The sequence below is a fragment of the Pseudophryne corroboree genome, chromosome 3, assembly GCF_028390025.1.
Source record: "Pseudophryne corroboree isolate aPseCor3 chromosome 3, aPseCor3.hap2, whole genome shotgun sequence".
NCBI classification, from domain to species: Eukaryota; Metazoa; Chordata; class Amphibia; order Anura; family Myobatrachidae; genus Pseudophryne; species Pseudophryne corroboree.
The window spans coordinates 196,157,820-196,175,096 of record NC_086446.1 but is presented as its reverse complement, the minus strand read 5'-3'; the positions used below and the strand labels follow the sequence as shown (position 1 = coordinate 196,175,096).

At 44.4% G+C, this 17,277-nt stretch overlaps 2 protein-coding genes across 2 annotated transcripts in view; one reads left to right on the top strand and one right to left on the bottom strand.

Annotated features, from left to right (window-relative positions):
• LOC135055108 (DPY30 domain-containing protein 1-like) overlaps nucleotides 1-4,426 on the bottom strand; it is a 92,655-nt gene extending 88,229 nt beyond the window's left edge. Inside the window, exon 1 of the mRNA XM_063958762.1 lies at nucleotides 4,336-4,426. The gene's annotated coding sequence lies outside the window, so the exon portion shown is untranslated. The remainder of the gene's footprint in view (nucleotides 1-4,335) is intronic.
• Nucleotides 4,427-5,124: 698 nt separating this feature from the next.
• The window catches only part of MAT1A (methionine adenosyltransferase 1A), a 71,261-nt gene continuing 59,108 nt past the window's right edge, over nucleotides 5,125-17,277 (top strand). The window contains exon 1 of the mRNA XM_063958760.1: nucleotides 5,125-5,436. Coding sequence (XP_063814830.1) covers nucleotides 5,343-5,436 — 94 coding nt within the window. The 5' untranslated portion in view covers nucleotides 5,125-5,342. The remainder of the gene's footprint in view (nucleotides 5,437-17,277) is intronic.

The window sequence follows — 17,277 nt, the reverse complement described above, 5'->3', positions numbered from 1 at the left end:
GACACAGTGGACAGCTCAGCCACTGGAGTTGATGGACACAGCACAGTAGCAGCCACTGGAGTGGATGGACACAGCACAGGAGCAGCCACTGACTGGAGTGGATGGACAGTGGACACAGCAGCAGCCACTCATAGCGGATGGACAGTGGACACAGCAGCAGCCATTGATAGTGGATGGACAGTGGACACAGCAGCAGCCATTGAGAGTAGATGGACAGTGGATACAGCAGTCGATGGAGACAGCACAGCTCAGCAGCCACCACAGCTGTGGACAGTGCAAAATGATGCCAATTGTGGGGATTCTCATATTAGAATCCAAATCTCGGGAGAGATTCAACGCTGTAGCAGTAGTAGGGAAATTGGTGGAAACACTCTTAAAAGAATGAGTTGTAGATTATCTCAAATCCAGCAATTTGTAGGATCCTAAACAGCATGGATTCGCTGGGGGGAGATCATGTCAAACAAACCTTATTGACTTTTTTGACTGTGCGACTAAAGTGATGGATAAAGGTGGAGCTGTGGATATAGCTTATCTAGACGTTAGTAAGGCTTCTGATACTGTTCCACATCGCAAACTGCTAAATAAGCTTGAAATCTTGGGATTGGGTATTAAGATTGTTGAATGGATAAGATCTTGGTTGCAGGATAAAACACAGAGAGTTGTAGTAAATGGAGTGCATTCACAGGAGGGAAATGTTACCCCGGGATCTGTACTTGGTCCAGTGCTTTTTAATATCTTTATTGGTGATATTGCAATGATTTTAAAGGGAAAGTATGTCTTTTAGCAGATGACACAAAGGTATGCAACAGGGTAGACACCCCAGGAGGGGTAAAACAAATGATTGAGGATCTAGGTAGACTAGAGGAATGATCAAGATTGTGGCAATTAAAACGTAATACCAAAAAATGCAAAATCATGCACTTGGGTCTCAAAAATTCAAATGCTAAATATAGTATTAATGGCACTATACTGGAAACTACTGAGGAGGAAAGGGATCTCGGAGTCACTATTTCAGGTGACTTAAAGGCAGGTAAGTAATGTAACAAAGCAATGAGGAAGGCTAGTCAGATGCTTGGCTGCATTGGGAGAGGAATCAGCAGCAGACAGAAAGAAATAATAATGCCACTGTATAGGGCATTGGTGCTGCCTCATCTAGAATACTGTGTTCATTTCTGGAGGCCATATCTTCAAAAGGATATTAATACATTAGCGGCTGTACAAAGAAGGGCCACTAAAATTGTGCATGGCCTACACCACAAAACATACCCAGAAAGACTAAAACATCTCAATATGTATAGTTTGGAGCAGAGAAGGGAAGGGGGGACATGATAGAAACGTTCAAACATTTCAAGTGTTTTACCAAAGTCCAGGGGGTAAATTTACTAAGATGGGAGTTCTATATAAGATGGGATGTTGCCCATAGCAACCAATCAGATTTTAGGTATTATCTTCTAGAAGGTGCTAGATAAATGAGAAGTAGAATTTTTAATTGGTTGCTATGGGCAACATCCCATCTTAAATAGAACTCCCATCTTACTAAATTTACCCCCAGGAGGGAAACATTCTTCAAATAAAGAGAATCAATAGGAGACGAGGACATGCACCGAGACTGGAGGGAGGTAGGTTCAGGAGAAATTTGAGGAAAAATGAATTCACAGAAAGGGTAGTGGACAAGTGGAATAGCCTCCCATTAGAGGTGGTAGAGACTACAGTAGACCAATTTAAACTTGCATTGGAGAGGCATAAGGATATACTTACAAAGAAATAAGGATCAAATAAGGTTTAAGATAAAAATATGGTAAAAAAAAGGGGCAGACTAGATTGGCCAAGTGGTTCTTATCTGCTTTCAAATTCTCTGTTTCTTTGATGCTTGATGATGATGTTTTGCCTTGTTTTAGTCCAGAATTGGTGAGGAGATTAGAGCGGTGGGTCCAGATTCCTCGGATTGGGTAAGTTTGGGTGGGTTTGGATCTCTGTGATATGTGTCCACTCATCTCTAATTATTGCTGACCCCAAAATTGTCATTTCCATAAATTGCTTGAATCAAATTATATCCACAATGTTCTTGACAAATAATAGGTGAATGGGTTAAATGAGATTTCTACACAACTATGTTTTGTCACTGATTTTTGTGATTTTTAGCACTACAAGTTCTGAGCAACTGTGGGAGATTTAATCTACGTAACTCAATCATATACACTTGTGCTTTGGCTGGGGGGGCCACCTGACAGAGGGGGGTCAGGGGGACAGTATGCCCTGCATCCCCCTCTTAATCTGGCTATGATGCTAGGTGTACTGAGGGTGTGTCTTCCATCAAATAAATCCTTTTCCACTGTAACTCAGTTTCTATGTCATTGTAAAATTATTTGAACAAAAAGGGAAAAGAGAAGATTCACATAAAATAGTTACATAAAGATGTATTTTTAAAAATCACTGAGGCTTGTAGTCATATTACCCATAATTTTAGGCAACAACAGAAACAAAGAAACATAGAATTTGATGGCAGATAAGAACCACTTGGCCCATCTAGTCTGCCACTTTTTATACTGTAGGTAATCTCAACCATGAGTACTAAGCATGTATATTCATGACCATTATGACAATAGATTAGTATGTGGCTAATCCAAGTACTTCTGAGTTTCATTATAACCCAAATATGCATCCTAATGACCATGGTTTCTTATTGTACCATCAACTCATTACACTAGTAGTTCTAAAACTGTGTGCCTAGGCACCATTGGATTGGTGGTCAGGACCAATTCAAATTATTTATGGTCATTGTAATAGGCAAAATCATTGTTGGTGGCTGTCATTCATAACATATGTGGAGAAACAGAAGTAAATCTTGTCCCTCACCCCATAACTGTACCTAAGGATGACATATAAACACAATTTACTTAATTGATAATGTATTTCTAAATTTCTCAATAAACTTTTAAAAATTCTGATACTCTAGGGCGCCGTGTTTAAAACAAAGTTTGGGAACCACTGCATTACACAATAATTCTGGTTAACAAGTACTTTCATGTATTTTAATAAACATCTCTTACACAATAGATTGTCAATGCCAAAGTAACAAAAGTGCAAGTTTGGTTAAATAGTGGCCTTTGAAATCATTATGTCCATGCATTGCTTGTGTTCTCATTTTATATGTATACAAGAATAGAACAAGCACATTGATATAAACTACATTTCTCATAAGAAGACCACATGGTTTGCTATAATTGATAAGTTGTCTAATAGACGTTGCATTGCATAATAAACCTGTACACAAGAAAACTTGTCACCAGGCATTTTGGGCATGATCCTGAGTTGATAGCAAAGTTTAAACAAGCAACAGTAACTGTGCATCTGGGCAAAACCATGTAGCACAGCAGGTGGGGCAAATTTAAAAGTGCTGAGAGACTTTCATTGGAGAGTGGCATTGCCAACTCAAAGCCATAGAGCAGGGTAAAACTAAATTTGGGCATACACTATACAATTAACTGGCAGATCATCTGTCCAATCTGGCTGGTTGGAAAGAAAATCTGTTAGGTGACGGGGGTAAATGACAATCGACCATTTGCTCCCAAACACTGGAAAATGGACAAAAACAGTCGTTCAGACAGATTAAACCAATTTGTCTGAATGACAGTTTTGTCTGATTTCCAGCATTTTGAACCAAATGGTTGATTGTCATTTTCTCCCATCCATTACAAGATTTTCATTCCACCAAACCAGATTGGACAGATAATCTCTCAGATAACTGTATAGTGTATGCACTGTTAAAGCTGATCCACATTTGTGGGCTACATGCAAAAGCAGCCAGTATTTACCCTGCATGCAAAAGAAGATTGAATGAAGGTTTTATTATGGAATATGTTAGAAGAGAGCGCTCTGCACTGTCTCCTCTGAACCACCGGGACCCTGTAATGCAGAAGTTGTGTCACCATGTGACCTCCGATGCTGCCGTGCTAGATGTCCTACTGCGCATGCATGGCTTGTCCGCATGTCTTCCAGTTACATCCTCTAATGTAGAGGAACATGCCACCCCTATGTGTCTCTCATGTGTGGAGACTGTGAGCAACACCTATCAATGTGAATATTTTATAGGGACACAAGACAACATTCTAACATTATAATACCACCAATAGCTAATGTGATCACAACTGTATGCATTGCGGGCTTCAGTAACTATCTATCTATCTATCTATCTATCTATCTATCTATCTATCTATCTATCTATATATATACCACAACTACCACCTTTGGTTTCAATCCACAACACTCAACCTACTGCCAGTGGTATATGACCACAACATTTAAATTAAAAAATCATACATACTCAGCACTCACCTAATTAAATTCCTAAAGGTACTTCTTTTAAAAACAGGAAATGTTCTGGTCACATTCCACTGGCTCTGTAGTAGATTGAGTGCTGTGGATTGACACCAATAGTGTCATAAAATAAAATGTAATTAAACACCACCATATCCATTGATTAACACTTTAAAATTAGAACAAAATCTTCTTTCCTAAAACAGTAAAAATAGAGTTGTCGATTAAATAATGCATATTATACAGTAGACAGACATGACTTGATATAATATAGCCGTAAAGCTTATGGCTTAAGTACTGTCAGCTGGAGGGGGTCACTATGTAATCGGCGAATCAGTTGCAGCTAGAAAATGCTACCAATAGTCATCATCTTCATCATCATGTATCTTTGCACCAACTTTCCAGTACTCACAAGAGATACACCTCCTAAAATGGGCATGCATCCGCATCAAATTGTCGTATTTACATAAATTTCTCCATAACTTTCGTCATCCAATGTTTGTCTGGCATAAGGCATGCTAGTCAACAATAAGAAAAAGAAGGTCAACGTAAGCATTTTTAGTGCACAAGTGTAATCCGAAAATGAGTGTCTTATTCAAAAATCTGGCAGACGTCCACTCTAAAGGAGGTTTTTTTTTCTACATATCACTTATCACTTTCTACATATCAGATATTTTTTGTGTTTTTAGCTACAACTGCTCTTAGGTTGATATACAAATAAGCAGGGAAACTCTGATTGCCGACCAGACAGTGGTTTGTTCTAGTTATATCACATGGTCATTGAAAAACTTTCACTTCGCATTTATGGGAGTACTGGCCTAACTGACAGCTCAAACTATCTGTGACACTGGTATAGGCGGGTCCAGCCTTATACACACACGCTCAAGTTACTGAGCCACTAGCAGGAACAGGAGCTTGCAGCTTTGCTGAGTTAAAAGAAGCCCACAGCTGCCAGTCCTGTGCATAAGTAACCAGGGAACACAGTTTTTTTTCCAACCTCAGATTGCTTTAGCTGAAATTACACCATGAATGGGCCAGTAGATGGTTTCAACGACCACTCAGTGGAAGATTTTGGGGATTTTATGTTCACATCAGAGTCTGTGGGAGAAGGACATCCTGGTAAGTACAGTAGGTGATCTTTAAAAAGGACATTAAATAAAATGACAAATTTATATACAATACTATGTATTAGCGTTTAGATGCACAGAGCTGTTTTTATTCAGCATAAGTAACAAACATCGAGCTTTCTGAAAGAATAAATTAAAATCAAAGGTAAGGAAGAAAGATGTTGAAGTCTCTCTTAAGAAGATTTATGCAATAACGTGAAATATCAGCGTTTACCCATTTTATGTCTGACAATTTTATATTATTGTAATAATATGAATATATTGTTTGTTCAGGTTTGCAAATTATAGAATAATTTCACATACAGTATATTTACATGAATTCACATTTTTGAATTAAGTGTGCATAAGTCTGCACATGTGTGTACGTAAAATATCTACTATACTATATCCATAACATATGCTTTTCCAGAGCTGTAATTAACTATGACACTTCAAGCCTTGGCTCGGTGCCCAGCAATGTCTTCTTCAAACTGCAATGATGGCATGCAGAATTCCTAGAAGCCATTCACTCATGACACTGATACACTCAAAGGCCACAGAGCTAGAGACTATTCCTATGCTGTATGAGGAGAACATTATATTTATATGTATTCACAACAGGTATTAATATTTTATTGGGTAAGGTCTTGATAGTGGATGCAGACAATTTACCTACTATCAAAATCCAGATGGTCAAAATACCAACAGCCATTGACCAATGGCCAAAATACCGACAAGGTCAAAATACAGACATGGCCAAAATACCGACATTTAAAATACAGATCAAAATACTGACAAATGTCGACAGGTCAAAAAGTCGACATGGGATATTCATGATTTTTTCATCAAAACCGACTTGTTCATACTTTACCATCCCAGTGGACCTGGAGGGGGAATAGTGCCTGAAGCACGGCAAGCGCAGCGAGTCATGCGAGTAGACGCGGTACACCTATACGGTGTCCATGTCGACCTACAGCTTACAGCTGCAAATTTGTATGCAAATGGTAAAAATGCAGCAGCCATCTGGATTTGTTTTGAGACACCCACCGATGGCTTTGCGAATCCCTGCAGCTGCATACAAAGATGTAGCACTGGTGGCAGAACAGTTATCAGGAGTCCTATGGTCATGCAGGATGTACACAGGAAGTAAGATGCCGGATACATTACAGCTGCACACGGGTTCGCAGTTGCAGCCTAAACTCCCCCCAGAATTGTCTCAACTTACCTGCATTTTTGCTGCCAGTACCACTTACCTCCCCCAAACGGTCCCTAAATGTCAATCACTGTGCTAAATAAATCCTCTTTGTGACTACGCCGCAAGACCATTGCAGCATGTGTGCCGTGTGGCTTTGATGTATGCATAGGCTGCTGATAGTCGCTCTACTGTGTAACCATTATACAGAGAAAAATGACACACACAAATAAAAATAAGAAACAAATGTGAGCCAAAATGCAAACTATTTGCAGAGCATTTAGACGAGCAAACCAGCGACTAAGGGCCTAATTCAGACATATTCATAGAAGCAAAAGTGTTCTCCAATGGGCCAAACCATGTGCACTGCAGGTGGGGCAGATGTAACATATGCAGAGAGTGTTAGATTTGGGTGGGTTATATTGTTTCTGTGCAGGGTAAATACTTGCTGCTTTATTTTTACACTGAAATTTAGATTTCGGTTTGAACACACCCCACCCGAATCTGACTCCCTTTGCTACTGCGATCAGGTCTGAATTAGGCCCTAAGTTTGATCTACAGTAGTTGCAGAGGTTTAATAATTTACCTGTTTTAGAACAAACAGTATGTCAGAGGTACCATAGATTCACTTGATAGTAACATTCCGGTTCAGTACATGCTGACCTCTTACACATGTTCAGTTGAGCAGAATGCAGGGTTCTGGAGCTATAAGTAACATTGAAGCCGATTGATAGGTGGACTCAGTGTGAATTAGTGCTGCGTCTTTGGTTGCAGTGGATCCAAATATATATGCTAATGATTCAGGTGTTTCTTTTAAAAAGACGCCCATTGCTGGCCTTTCAGATCCACTGTCTATGGGCCTATTTCAGAGTTGATCGCAGCAGCAAACTTGTTAGCAGATTGGGTAAAACCATGGGGGTCATTCCGACCCGATCGCTCGCTGCAGTTGTTCGCAGCGCAGCGATCGGGTCAGAACTGCGCATGCGCCAGCGCAAGCTGGATGGTCGAAGGCCATCGTCTCCTAGCAATCGCCTCTGCCTGGCAGAGGCGGTCGCTGGGCAGGAGGGGGCGGCACGGCGGCATTTGGCCGCCGTTTTGGGTGCGCGGCCCGGCCAACCGTGCGGGGGGCGGGCCACAGCGGCTGCGTGACATTACACGCAGCCGCTGCGACCAGGGGCAGCGATGAGCAACTCTCGGTCAGCCGCAGGAGCTGCGCTGGCCGGGAGTTACTCAACAAGTACAAAAGCATCACCGCTGTGTGATGCTTTTGTACTTGTGCGGGGGCCGGACAGACATGCGAGGCGGGCTAGCCCTGTGCTGGGCGTCCCCCCGCATGTCTGGGAACATGATCGTAGTTGTGCTAAATGTAGCACAGCTACGATCAACTCGGAATGACCCCCATGTGAACTGCAGGGGGTAGGGGGGGGGAGATATAACATATGCAGAGAGAGTTAGATTTGGGTGGGGTGTGTTCAAACTGAAATCTAAATTGCAGTGTAAAAATAAAGCAGCCAGTATTTACCCTGCACAGAAACAAAATAACCCACCCAAATCTAACTCTCCCTGCAAATGTTATATCTGCCACACCTGCAGTGCCCAACTCTGAATTACCCTCTATGGCCCTCATTCCGAGCTGATCGCACGCTGCCGATTTTCCCAGCGCAGCGATCAGGTTACTACTGCGCATGCGTATGCACCGCAATGCGCACGTGCATCATACGGGTACAAACAGCATTGTTGCTGTGCAATGCTTCTAGCGACGATTCCATTCGCACAGCCGTTCGCAAGGAGATTGACAGAAAGAGGGCGTTTATGGGTGTCAACTGACCGTTTTCTGGGAGTGGTTGGAAAAACGCAGGTGTGTCCAGGCGTTTGCAGGGCGGGTGTCTGACGTCAACTCCGGGACTGGACAGGCTGAAGTGATTGCAAGAGCTGAGTAAATTCAGACCTACTCAGAAACTGCAAAAAACTTTTTCATCCCGCTCGGCTGCACATGCGATCGCACACTTGCAAAGTGAAAATACACTCCCCCATGGGCGGCGACTACACGTTTGCACGGCTGCAAAAAGTAGCTAGCGAGCGATCAACTCGGAATGAGGGTCCATGGAGGTCATTCTGAGTTGATCGCTCGCTAGCTAGTTTTAGCAGCCGTGCAAACGCTATGCCGCCGACCACTGGAGAGTGTATTTTAGCTTAGCAGAAGTGCGAACGCATGTGCAGCCGAGCTCTGCAAAAAATGTTTGTGCAGTTTCAGAGTAGCTCTGAACCTACTCAGCGCTTGCGATCACTTCAGCCTATTCGTGTCCGGATTTGACGTCATACACCCGCCCAGCGAACGCCCAGCCATGCCTGCGTTTTTTCAGACACGCCTGCGTTTTTGCAAACACTCCCTTAAAACGGTCAGTTGACACCCAGAAACGCCCCCTTTCTGTCAATCTTCTTGCGGCCGTCAGTGCGACTGAAAACTTCTCTACAACCTGTGCACAACCACAACGGGCTTTGTACCTGTACGATGCGCGTGTGCATTGCGGCCAATACGTATGCGCAGAAATGCAGATTTTTAGCCTGATCGCTGCGCTGCGAATAACGGCAGCTAGCAATCAACTCAGAATGACCCCCAATGTCCGAAGATGCAGCATCGAATCCCTCCGTGAATAGATGTGAACGTGATTGTGTTTCATTAAAATTAATGTTGACATTGCGACATTTTTTTATAGTAAAAACACTATTCTTTCTTGCTTGTGACATTTCATTCAATTATTATATAGAGATGTGTGGTTCGGTTCTCTAGAACTTCTAATTCACCTGAATTTTTTGTATCTGAATCAAACCAAAACTCAGTTTGGATTCCCAGAAGAGATCCGACTTGAACTGAGTCTCGGTTTCAGTCTTCCCATGGTTCAGAATTCGGATTTTACATCTGAATTTTGGGTTTTGTATTGCAAAAACTACATGATTTTAACTGTTTTTAATGATTTTTTATTGATTTAATGATTAGCGATTTCGTTTTCAATTTTAAACCGAGCCAAAATCTGAATCTGAACCAAAACACTTGAGGGTGGTTTTGCCAAAACCAAAACACAATGATGAATTAGAAGCAAACCAAAAACCAAAACACAGGGCAATTATATCCTTATGGATGATATATGGGCAATTCTGAATGGTAACTGGTTGACATTTGCAGGGGGTGTTGGGATGTGTTGAGGATGCCTGAGTTATTTGCTATTCTAAGTCATACATATGCATTGTAGATGCCAAATACAGCACCTAGCATGAGGTAGGTGTAAGTGCCAATGATAATTATGATGACTTCTATTGTGTAAGGAAGAGTGTGGTACTGTAAAGCGATCGCATGTATGGGTACGCATTATAACATGCATATAGTTGAATTGGAATCCCATTTGTATTTCATGCATATTCTGTTTGCAGTGAGTGCCCAGATTTGCATTCCCATTATGTATAACTCAGAATCAGTTTTAATTAGAGATGAGTGGGTTTGGTTCCCTGAGAAACGAACCCTACCGGACTTCACTACCCGAGCCCGGCTCGGGTTTTCCCGCCTGACTCGGAAACCAGAATGAGGCAAAACATTATCATCCCGCTGTCGAATTCTCGCAGGGTTCGGATTCCATATAAGGAGCCACGCGTCTCTGCCATTTTCACTCCGGCATTGGAGAGTGTAGCGAGAGGACGTGTCTCCGTCCTCACTCAGTGTCTGTGTGGGAGGGAAAGTGGGGTGGCGATTCCAGTGCTGTCTTGTGCTGCTCAGTCCAGTGTAGTGTCTTATTCTGCATAAGTCCAGTCACAGTGGTGGTGTCCTCTACTGCCATATGTCCAGTGCTGCTGCATAACTCCAGTGCAGTGGTTCTGTGTAGTCCTGCATCAGTACAGTGGTAGTGTCTTGTGCTGCATCAGTCCAGTCACAGTGGTGGTGTCCTCTGCTGCCATATGTCCAGTGCTGCTGTATAAGTCCAGTCCATTGCAGTGGTGCTGTGTTGTCCTGCATCAGTCCAGTGGTGGTGTCCCTGTGCTGCTGTATATGTCCAGTGGTACTGTCGTATATGTCCAGTGAAACTGCCGTATATGTCCAGTGATACTGCCGTATATGTCCAGCGGTACTGCCGTATATGTCCAGTGGTACTGCCATATAATTCCAGTGATACTACCGTATATGTCCAGTGGTACAGCCATATAAATCTAGTGGTACTGGCATATAAATCCAGTCCAGTGATTCTGCTGTATATGTCCAGTGGTACTGCCACATAATTCCAATGATACTGCTGTATATGTTCAGTGATACTGCCATATAAATCCAGTGGTACTGGCATATAAATCCAGTCCAGTGATACTGCCGTATATGTCCAGTGATACTGCCATATAATTCCAGTGATACTGCCGTATAAATCCAGTGGTACTAGCATATAAATCCAGTCCAGTGATACTGCGTATATGTCCAGTGATACTGCCGTATATGTCCAATGGTACTGCCTTATAAATTCAGTTGTACTGCCATATAATTCCAGTGATACTGCCGTATAATTCCAGTGGTACTGGCGTATTAGTCCAGTGATACTGCCGTATAAATCCAGTCCAGTGGTACTGCCTTATAAATTCAGTGGTACTGCCATATAATTCCAGTGATACTGCCGTATAATTCAAGTGGTACAGCAGTATAATTCCAGTAATACTGCATATAATTCCAGTGATACTGCCGTATAATTCCAGTGGTACTGGCGTATAAGTCCAGTGATACTGCCATATAAATCCAGTCCAGTGGTACTGCCGTATATGTCCCGTGGTACTGCCGTATAATTCCAGTGATGCTGCCGTATAATTGAGGGGGTACTGCCGTATAAGTCAAGTCCAGTGGTGCTGTCTTGTGCTGCATCAGTCCAGTGGTGGTGTCAAGTGGTGGGATTCAAATAAATTAACAACCGGTTCTATGTCCTAATGACCATTTTAAGTATACCGAAAGGTAGTTTAATAATTCATGCATTTAATACTCAAATAACACCCATTATGCGTTATGCCACACACTGTAATGCCAATTACATATTATGATACACACAGTTATGGTCTTGACACCATTTTATGCCCACACACAATAATGCCACTTACATTGCCTGGGGTCTCCTGTGCATTGCCAGGGGTTTCATGCGCGTTGCTGGGGGTCTCCTGTGCGTTGCTTGGGGGCTCCTGTGCATTGCCAGGGGTTTCATGCGCGTTGCTAGGGGTCTCCTGTGCGTTGCAAGGGGTTTCATGCGCGTTGCTAGGGGTCTCCTGTGCGTTGTCAGGGGTTTCCTGCGTGTTGCCAGGTATCTCCTGGCCGCTGCCCCAGTAAAGTTGAGAAGGGTGGGTGCGGACTTCAGTGGTTACTGCTAGCCCCCGCAGTAGATTGAGACACGCTGGGGGCTGCGGAAGCGCTTCTGTACCATAGCAGTCACAGCAGTGTAAAAAAACACCCTCTTAAAATGCCCGCCGCCGAGGAGACAGGCGCTAGAGGTCAAATGTTACCTCTAGCATCTGTCTCCTCCTTGGCAGCAGCCATTTTTGGTTGTTTTATTTACATTGCTATGGTACAGAAGCGCTTCCGCAGCCCCCAGCGTGTCTCAATCTACTGCGGGGGCAGCGGCGGCTAGCGCTACTGGGGCAGCGGCGGGTTCCATGGGTGCTCCTCGCGGTCCATGGGTGTTCGGGCCCAGGAGCACCCACGCAATTAGCAACCGATTCTAAGAACCATACCTAACTTTCGGTATCGGTTCTGAAGAACCGGTGCGAACCGGCTGAATCCACCACTGGTGGTGTCTTGTGCTGCCATAAGTCCAGTGGTGGTGTCCTGTGCTGTCTATTATTTACTCCAAATAAAAGGATTATATACATTAATTATATTATCCAAATAATTTTTACAGGGTTTGCCCTGTGTGGTGTAGGGGTATGCTCGCCTGTGCTTCATATTATTATAATAGCTCCAAATAAAATGGTTATTATTATCCAAATTAATTTTACAGGCTTGGCCGTGTGTGTGTGGTTTAGGGGTACGCTCTCCTGTGCCACCAATATTGTGCGTGTATTACATCTGGGAAAATTCCAGCACGTCCCATGTTGTTTGTGCCGCACACTTGTGTCGCTTAGCTTAGTCATACAGCTACTGTTCCTCATTGTACCTTTTTTTTCTTCTTTGCATGATGTGCTATTTGAGGCCTAGTTTTTCTAAGTGCCATCCTGTCTGCAACTGCAGTGCCACTCCTAGATGGGCCAGGTGTTTGTGCCGCACACTTATGTCGCTTAGCTTAGTCATACAACTACCTCATTGCACCTCTTTTACTTATTTGCATGATGTGCTGTTTGGGGACCAGTTTTTAAATCTGCCATAATGTCTGCCACTGCATTGCCACTTCTAGATGGGCTAGGTGTTTGTGCCGCACACTTGTGTTGCGTAGCTTAGTCATACAGCTACCTCATTGCACCTCTTTTACTGCATGATGTGCTGTTTAGGGACTAGTTTTTTTAAGTACCATCCTGTCTGCAACTGCAGTGCAACTCCTAGATTGGCTTCTTTGCATGATGTGCTGTGTGGGGCCTATTTTGTAAATTTGCCATCCTGTCTGACACAGCAATGCCACTCTTAGATGGGCCAGGTGTTTGTGCCGCATGCTTGTGTCGCTTAGCTTAGTCATACAGCCGCCTTGGTGCAACCTTTTGGCCTAAATACAATATTGTGAGGTATGAGGTGTTCAGAATAGACTGGAAATGAGTGGAAATTAATGTTATTAAGGGTTAATAATACTGTAGGATCAAAATTACCCCCAAATTCTGTGATTTTAGCTGTTTTTATGTTTTAAAAAAAAAATCATCCAGATCCAAAACCAAAACACGAAAGGGTGGTTTTGGCAAAACCAATCCAGATCCAAAATACGAGCATGGAAAGAGAACCAAAACCAAAACACAAAACACGAAAAGTGCCCGCTGCACATCTTTAGTTCTAATGCACTTTGATGCATCTGTTAAGCAATGTGTTTCTGAAAATTATTTTACAGTGTGAGTAACAATAGACAAGCATTTTTTTTAAAACATATGTACTAGTGCAGTTGTTGCACAGTGGTCAGTAGATCACTAGCCAAGAGCCGACACTACATTCACCATTCTGCAGTATAGAGTAACGATCCATTTTTACATAGAAGCAAAACTATGGGGTGCAGCCGCTACAGGTCTAGTCACGAGGGGAGCCCTGCTGTCCCCACAAACCTTCTGTCTTCAATATAGCAGAGTGGAGGACTTTTCTGAGCATGAGCTTGTATGTATGTATGCATGTATGTATGCATTTAGTACAAGATGAAAACCATATGCTTTGATTTATCAGCAAACAGGGGTGGATTAGGCCACCAGGAGAGTGGGAAGGTTCCCTCTTGGCTTGCCTCATGAACCCCTCTTCTGGGCTGGCTAGTTGCCGCGCTTCTGCGAACCGGAAGCTCCCAGCTCTACCATCACTGTGCAGTATCTCTGCTCCCTGCCTCTGTAGAATGGTTGGGCCATTCCCTGAGGCTGCGGTAGGTGAGGTGGACCATGCAGGAACGAGAGGGGTGTGTGTATACCTGAGATGGAGTAGGACCTGGAGGAGTGAGATATGGGTGACAGGAGCTTTCAAGTCACACTCAAAATGTGCGCATGCTGTGCAAGGTTGCTGTCAGCACAGAGAGAGGAACGGTGTGGGAGAGGTGGCAGTTGCTGGTCCCGATGCAGTGGTAACTTCCTCTCTGCATGCTTTCTGCTCCTACTATGCCTGCCAGCTGTTGATGAAAGCACTTTTCTACCTAGCGGTGTGAGACAGGGTCAGGGATACCTGGGTAGCTGGGAGCATCGCTTGCTGCTGGTGGCTGTTGGGCCCTCACACAAGCTGTGCCCAAAGTATATCCTGCTGGGCTTGTAGGTTTCTAACTACTACTGTACCTATGCTGCATTCATTCATGTTGGGATTCATGTTGACTGTGGTGGGCTGAGCATCAGGCCCGGCGACAGGGGTTACAAAGTGTACACCTGTGCCGGTCCCCAATACCAGCAACCTGATTTTGAACTGTAGCTTACGCCGGCAACACAAGGGTAGATACTAGAATCAAGTTGGAGAAAGGACCACTGATGTCAGGGGGAGGAGCCACGACACCAGGGGGATTGGCTAGGCCAGCGGGATAGTTCTTCTACTATCCAAGCCACCAACTACTCCCTTTAGTAACTTGGTGGCGAGCGAAGCGCGGCGAGGGTACATTTTGGGTACCCTGTTCGGACATGGCTCCTTACCCTGGTGATGTGGCTCCTCCCCCTGGTGACATGGTTCATCCCCCTGATGACATCAGAGGTCCCTTCCCCAACTTGGTTTTAGATGATATGCTGCTTTTGCGCAGCAGCAGAAATCAATGGCGTTGCAGCGGCGGCGTCATTACTCGCTGCACTGCACCACACCAGAGCCTCCTGCCAAAGCCACCACCTAAGAGGAGAAGGAACAAGCGAGCTGGACCAAGAGGGATCAACACACGGGTCGGGCTGGAGTTTAGCAGAAAGCATTCCTTCATGCAGTGCAGGCGCCGTCCCCATCCCACAGACCACAGCAGCTCCGTGGACACAATGGGGCAGATGTATTAACCTGGAGAAGGCATAAGGAAGTGATAAACCAGTGATATGTGCAAGGTGATAAAGGCACCAGCCAATCAGATTCTAACTGTTAATTTACATATTGGAGCTGATTGGCCGGTACCTTTATCACCTTGCACATATCACTAGTTTATCACTGCCTTATGCCTTCTCCAAGTTAATACATCTGCCCCAATGACTGTTACCAGCCTTTATCTTCATCAGTGAAGATGATCACTGGGGTAAGTGTATTTTTAGTTTAATTGCCATGTCAAACCTTGACACTAATCTCTTGCCCCCTCTTCCCTCCTCTCTTTGCCTCTTTCTCGCCCCTCTTTCCCTCTTCACTTCCTTCCCCCCTCTCTCTCTCTCCCCCCCTCTCCTCCCTTCTCTCTCTCACTCCTCACTTCTCTCTCCCTCACTCTCTCTGTTTTCTCTCTCTCTCTCTCTCTCTCTCTCTCTTTCTCTCCCTCCCTCCCTCCCCTTCCTCTTTCTCTTTCCTCTCTCTTTCTTCACTCTCTCTACTCTCTCTACTCTTTCCCCTCTCTCTTCACTCACTCTCCCCCTCTCTTTCCTCACTCTCACACTCCTACTCCCCCCCCACCTCCCCCTCCTTTCTTTATCCATTAGGCAGAGAATTCTGCTGCTTCATATTCAGTGTTACTGCCCAACAGGGCTGTTTCTAGCCAATTTGGCTCCCAGTGCGAGATTTAAAAATGCGCCCCCCCAACATAAAAAAGACCCCCCCCCAGATATAAAAATAAAGAATTTGTGGTCTCCTTAAAATGGGCGTGGCTTTGTTAGATTGGGTGTGGCCTTGTCTGAAAAGACTAACTTACATCCCAGTTTTTGACCCTGCACCAACAAATCATAGCCACCATAGGGAAAACAAAAAAATTCTACCATATTAAGCCTCACACAGTAATGCCCTCTGCACCGTATTATGCCTCACACTACAATGCCCTTGATACATTAAATCCCCATTTTACACATTACGGCAGGCAAGAGTCCCCATTTTACACATTACGACAGGCAAGAGTCCCCATTTTACACATTACCGAAGGCAAGAGTCCCCCTTTTACACATTATTGCAGGCAAGAGTCCCCATTTTACACATTACGGCAGGCAAGAGTCCCCATTTTACAGATTACTGCAGACAAGAGTCCCCGTTTTACACATTACGGCAGGCAAGAGTCCCCATTTTGCACATTACGGCAGACAAGAGTCCCCATTTTACACATTACTGCAGACAAGAGTCCCCATTTTACACATTACGGCAGGCAAAAGTCCCCATTTTACATATTACTGCAGGCAAGAGTTCCTATATTACACATTACGGCAAGCAAGAGTTCCCATTTTACACATTACGGCAGGCAAGAGTCCCATTTTACACATTACGGCAGGCAAGAGTCCCCATTTTACACATTACGGCAGGCAAGAGTCCCCCATTTTCACATTACTGCAGGCAAGAGTCCCCATTTTACACATTATAGCAGGCGGAGTCTCCTTCTACAAAGAGAGAGAGAGAGAGAGAAAAGAGAAAGTGTGTTATACTCACGTTTGCAGCAGCATCCGCCGGCCAGAGGTCCTCTTCCATCCCGCTCTTCGGCCTGCGCCTGCCCACCTCTCCCTCCTCCTGGCTTGCCCGCCATGTCCTGGCCCCCCGCCCCCCCATCATCAGTACTCCGCTCGGGGGCAGAGTTTCGTTTAATGACGAGTTTGCATTTTGACGTCATGACACAAACGCGCCATTAGACGAAACTCCGCCCCCTGAGTGGAGTAGTAATAACGGGGAGGAGGGGGAGAACAAACTGAGCCAGCAAGAGCCGCAGCGGGCACGCCGTGCGAATGCACGCCTCGCTCGCCCCAAGAAACGGCTCTGCTACCCAAGGGATATGGTTAAATAGAGGGTCAGATTCTATTAGCCATGGGACCCTGAGCAATAAGCCCCAGACACAGGGTAATTCCATAGCTCTGGGCATTTAACCCAAGAGCCATGAATTAACATACGTTAGCTGCAGGCTTACAGCACATGGAAAT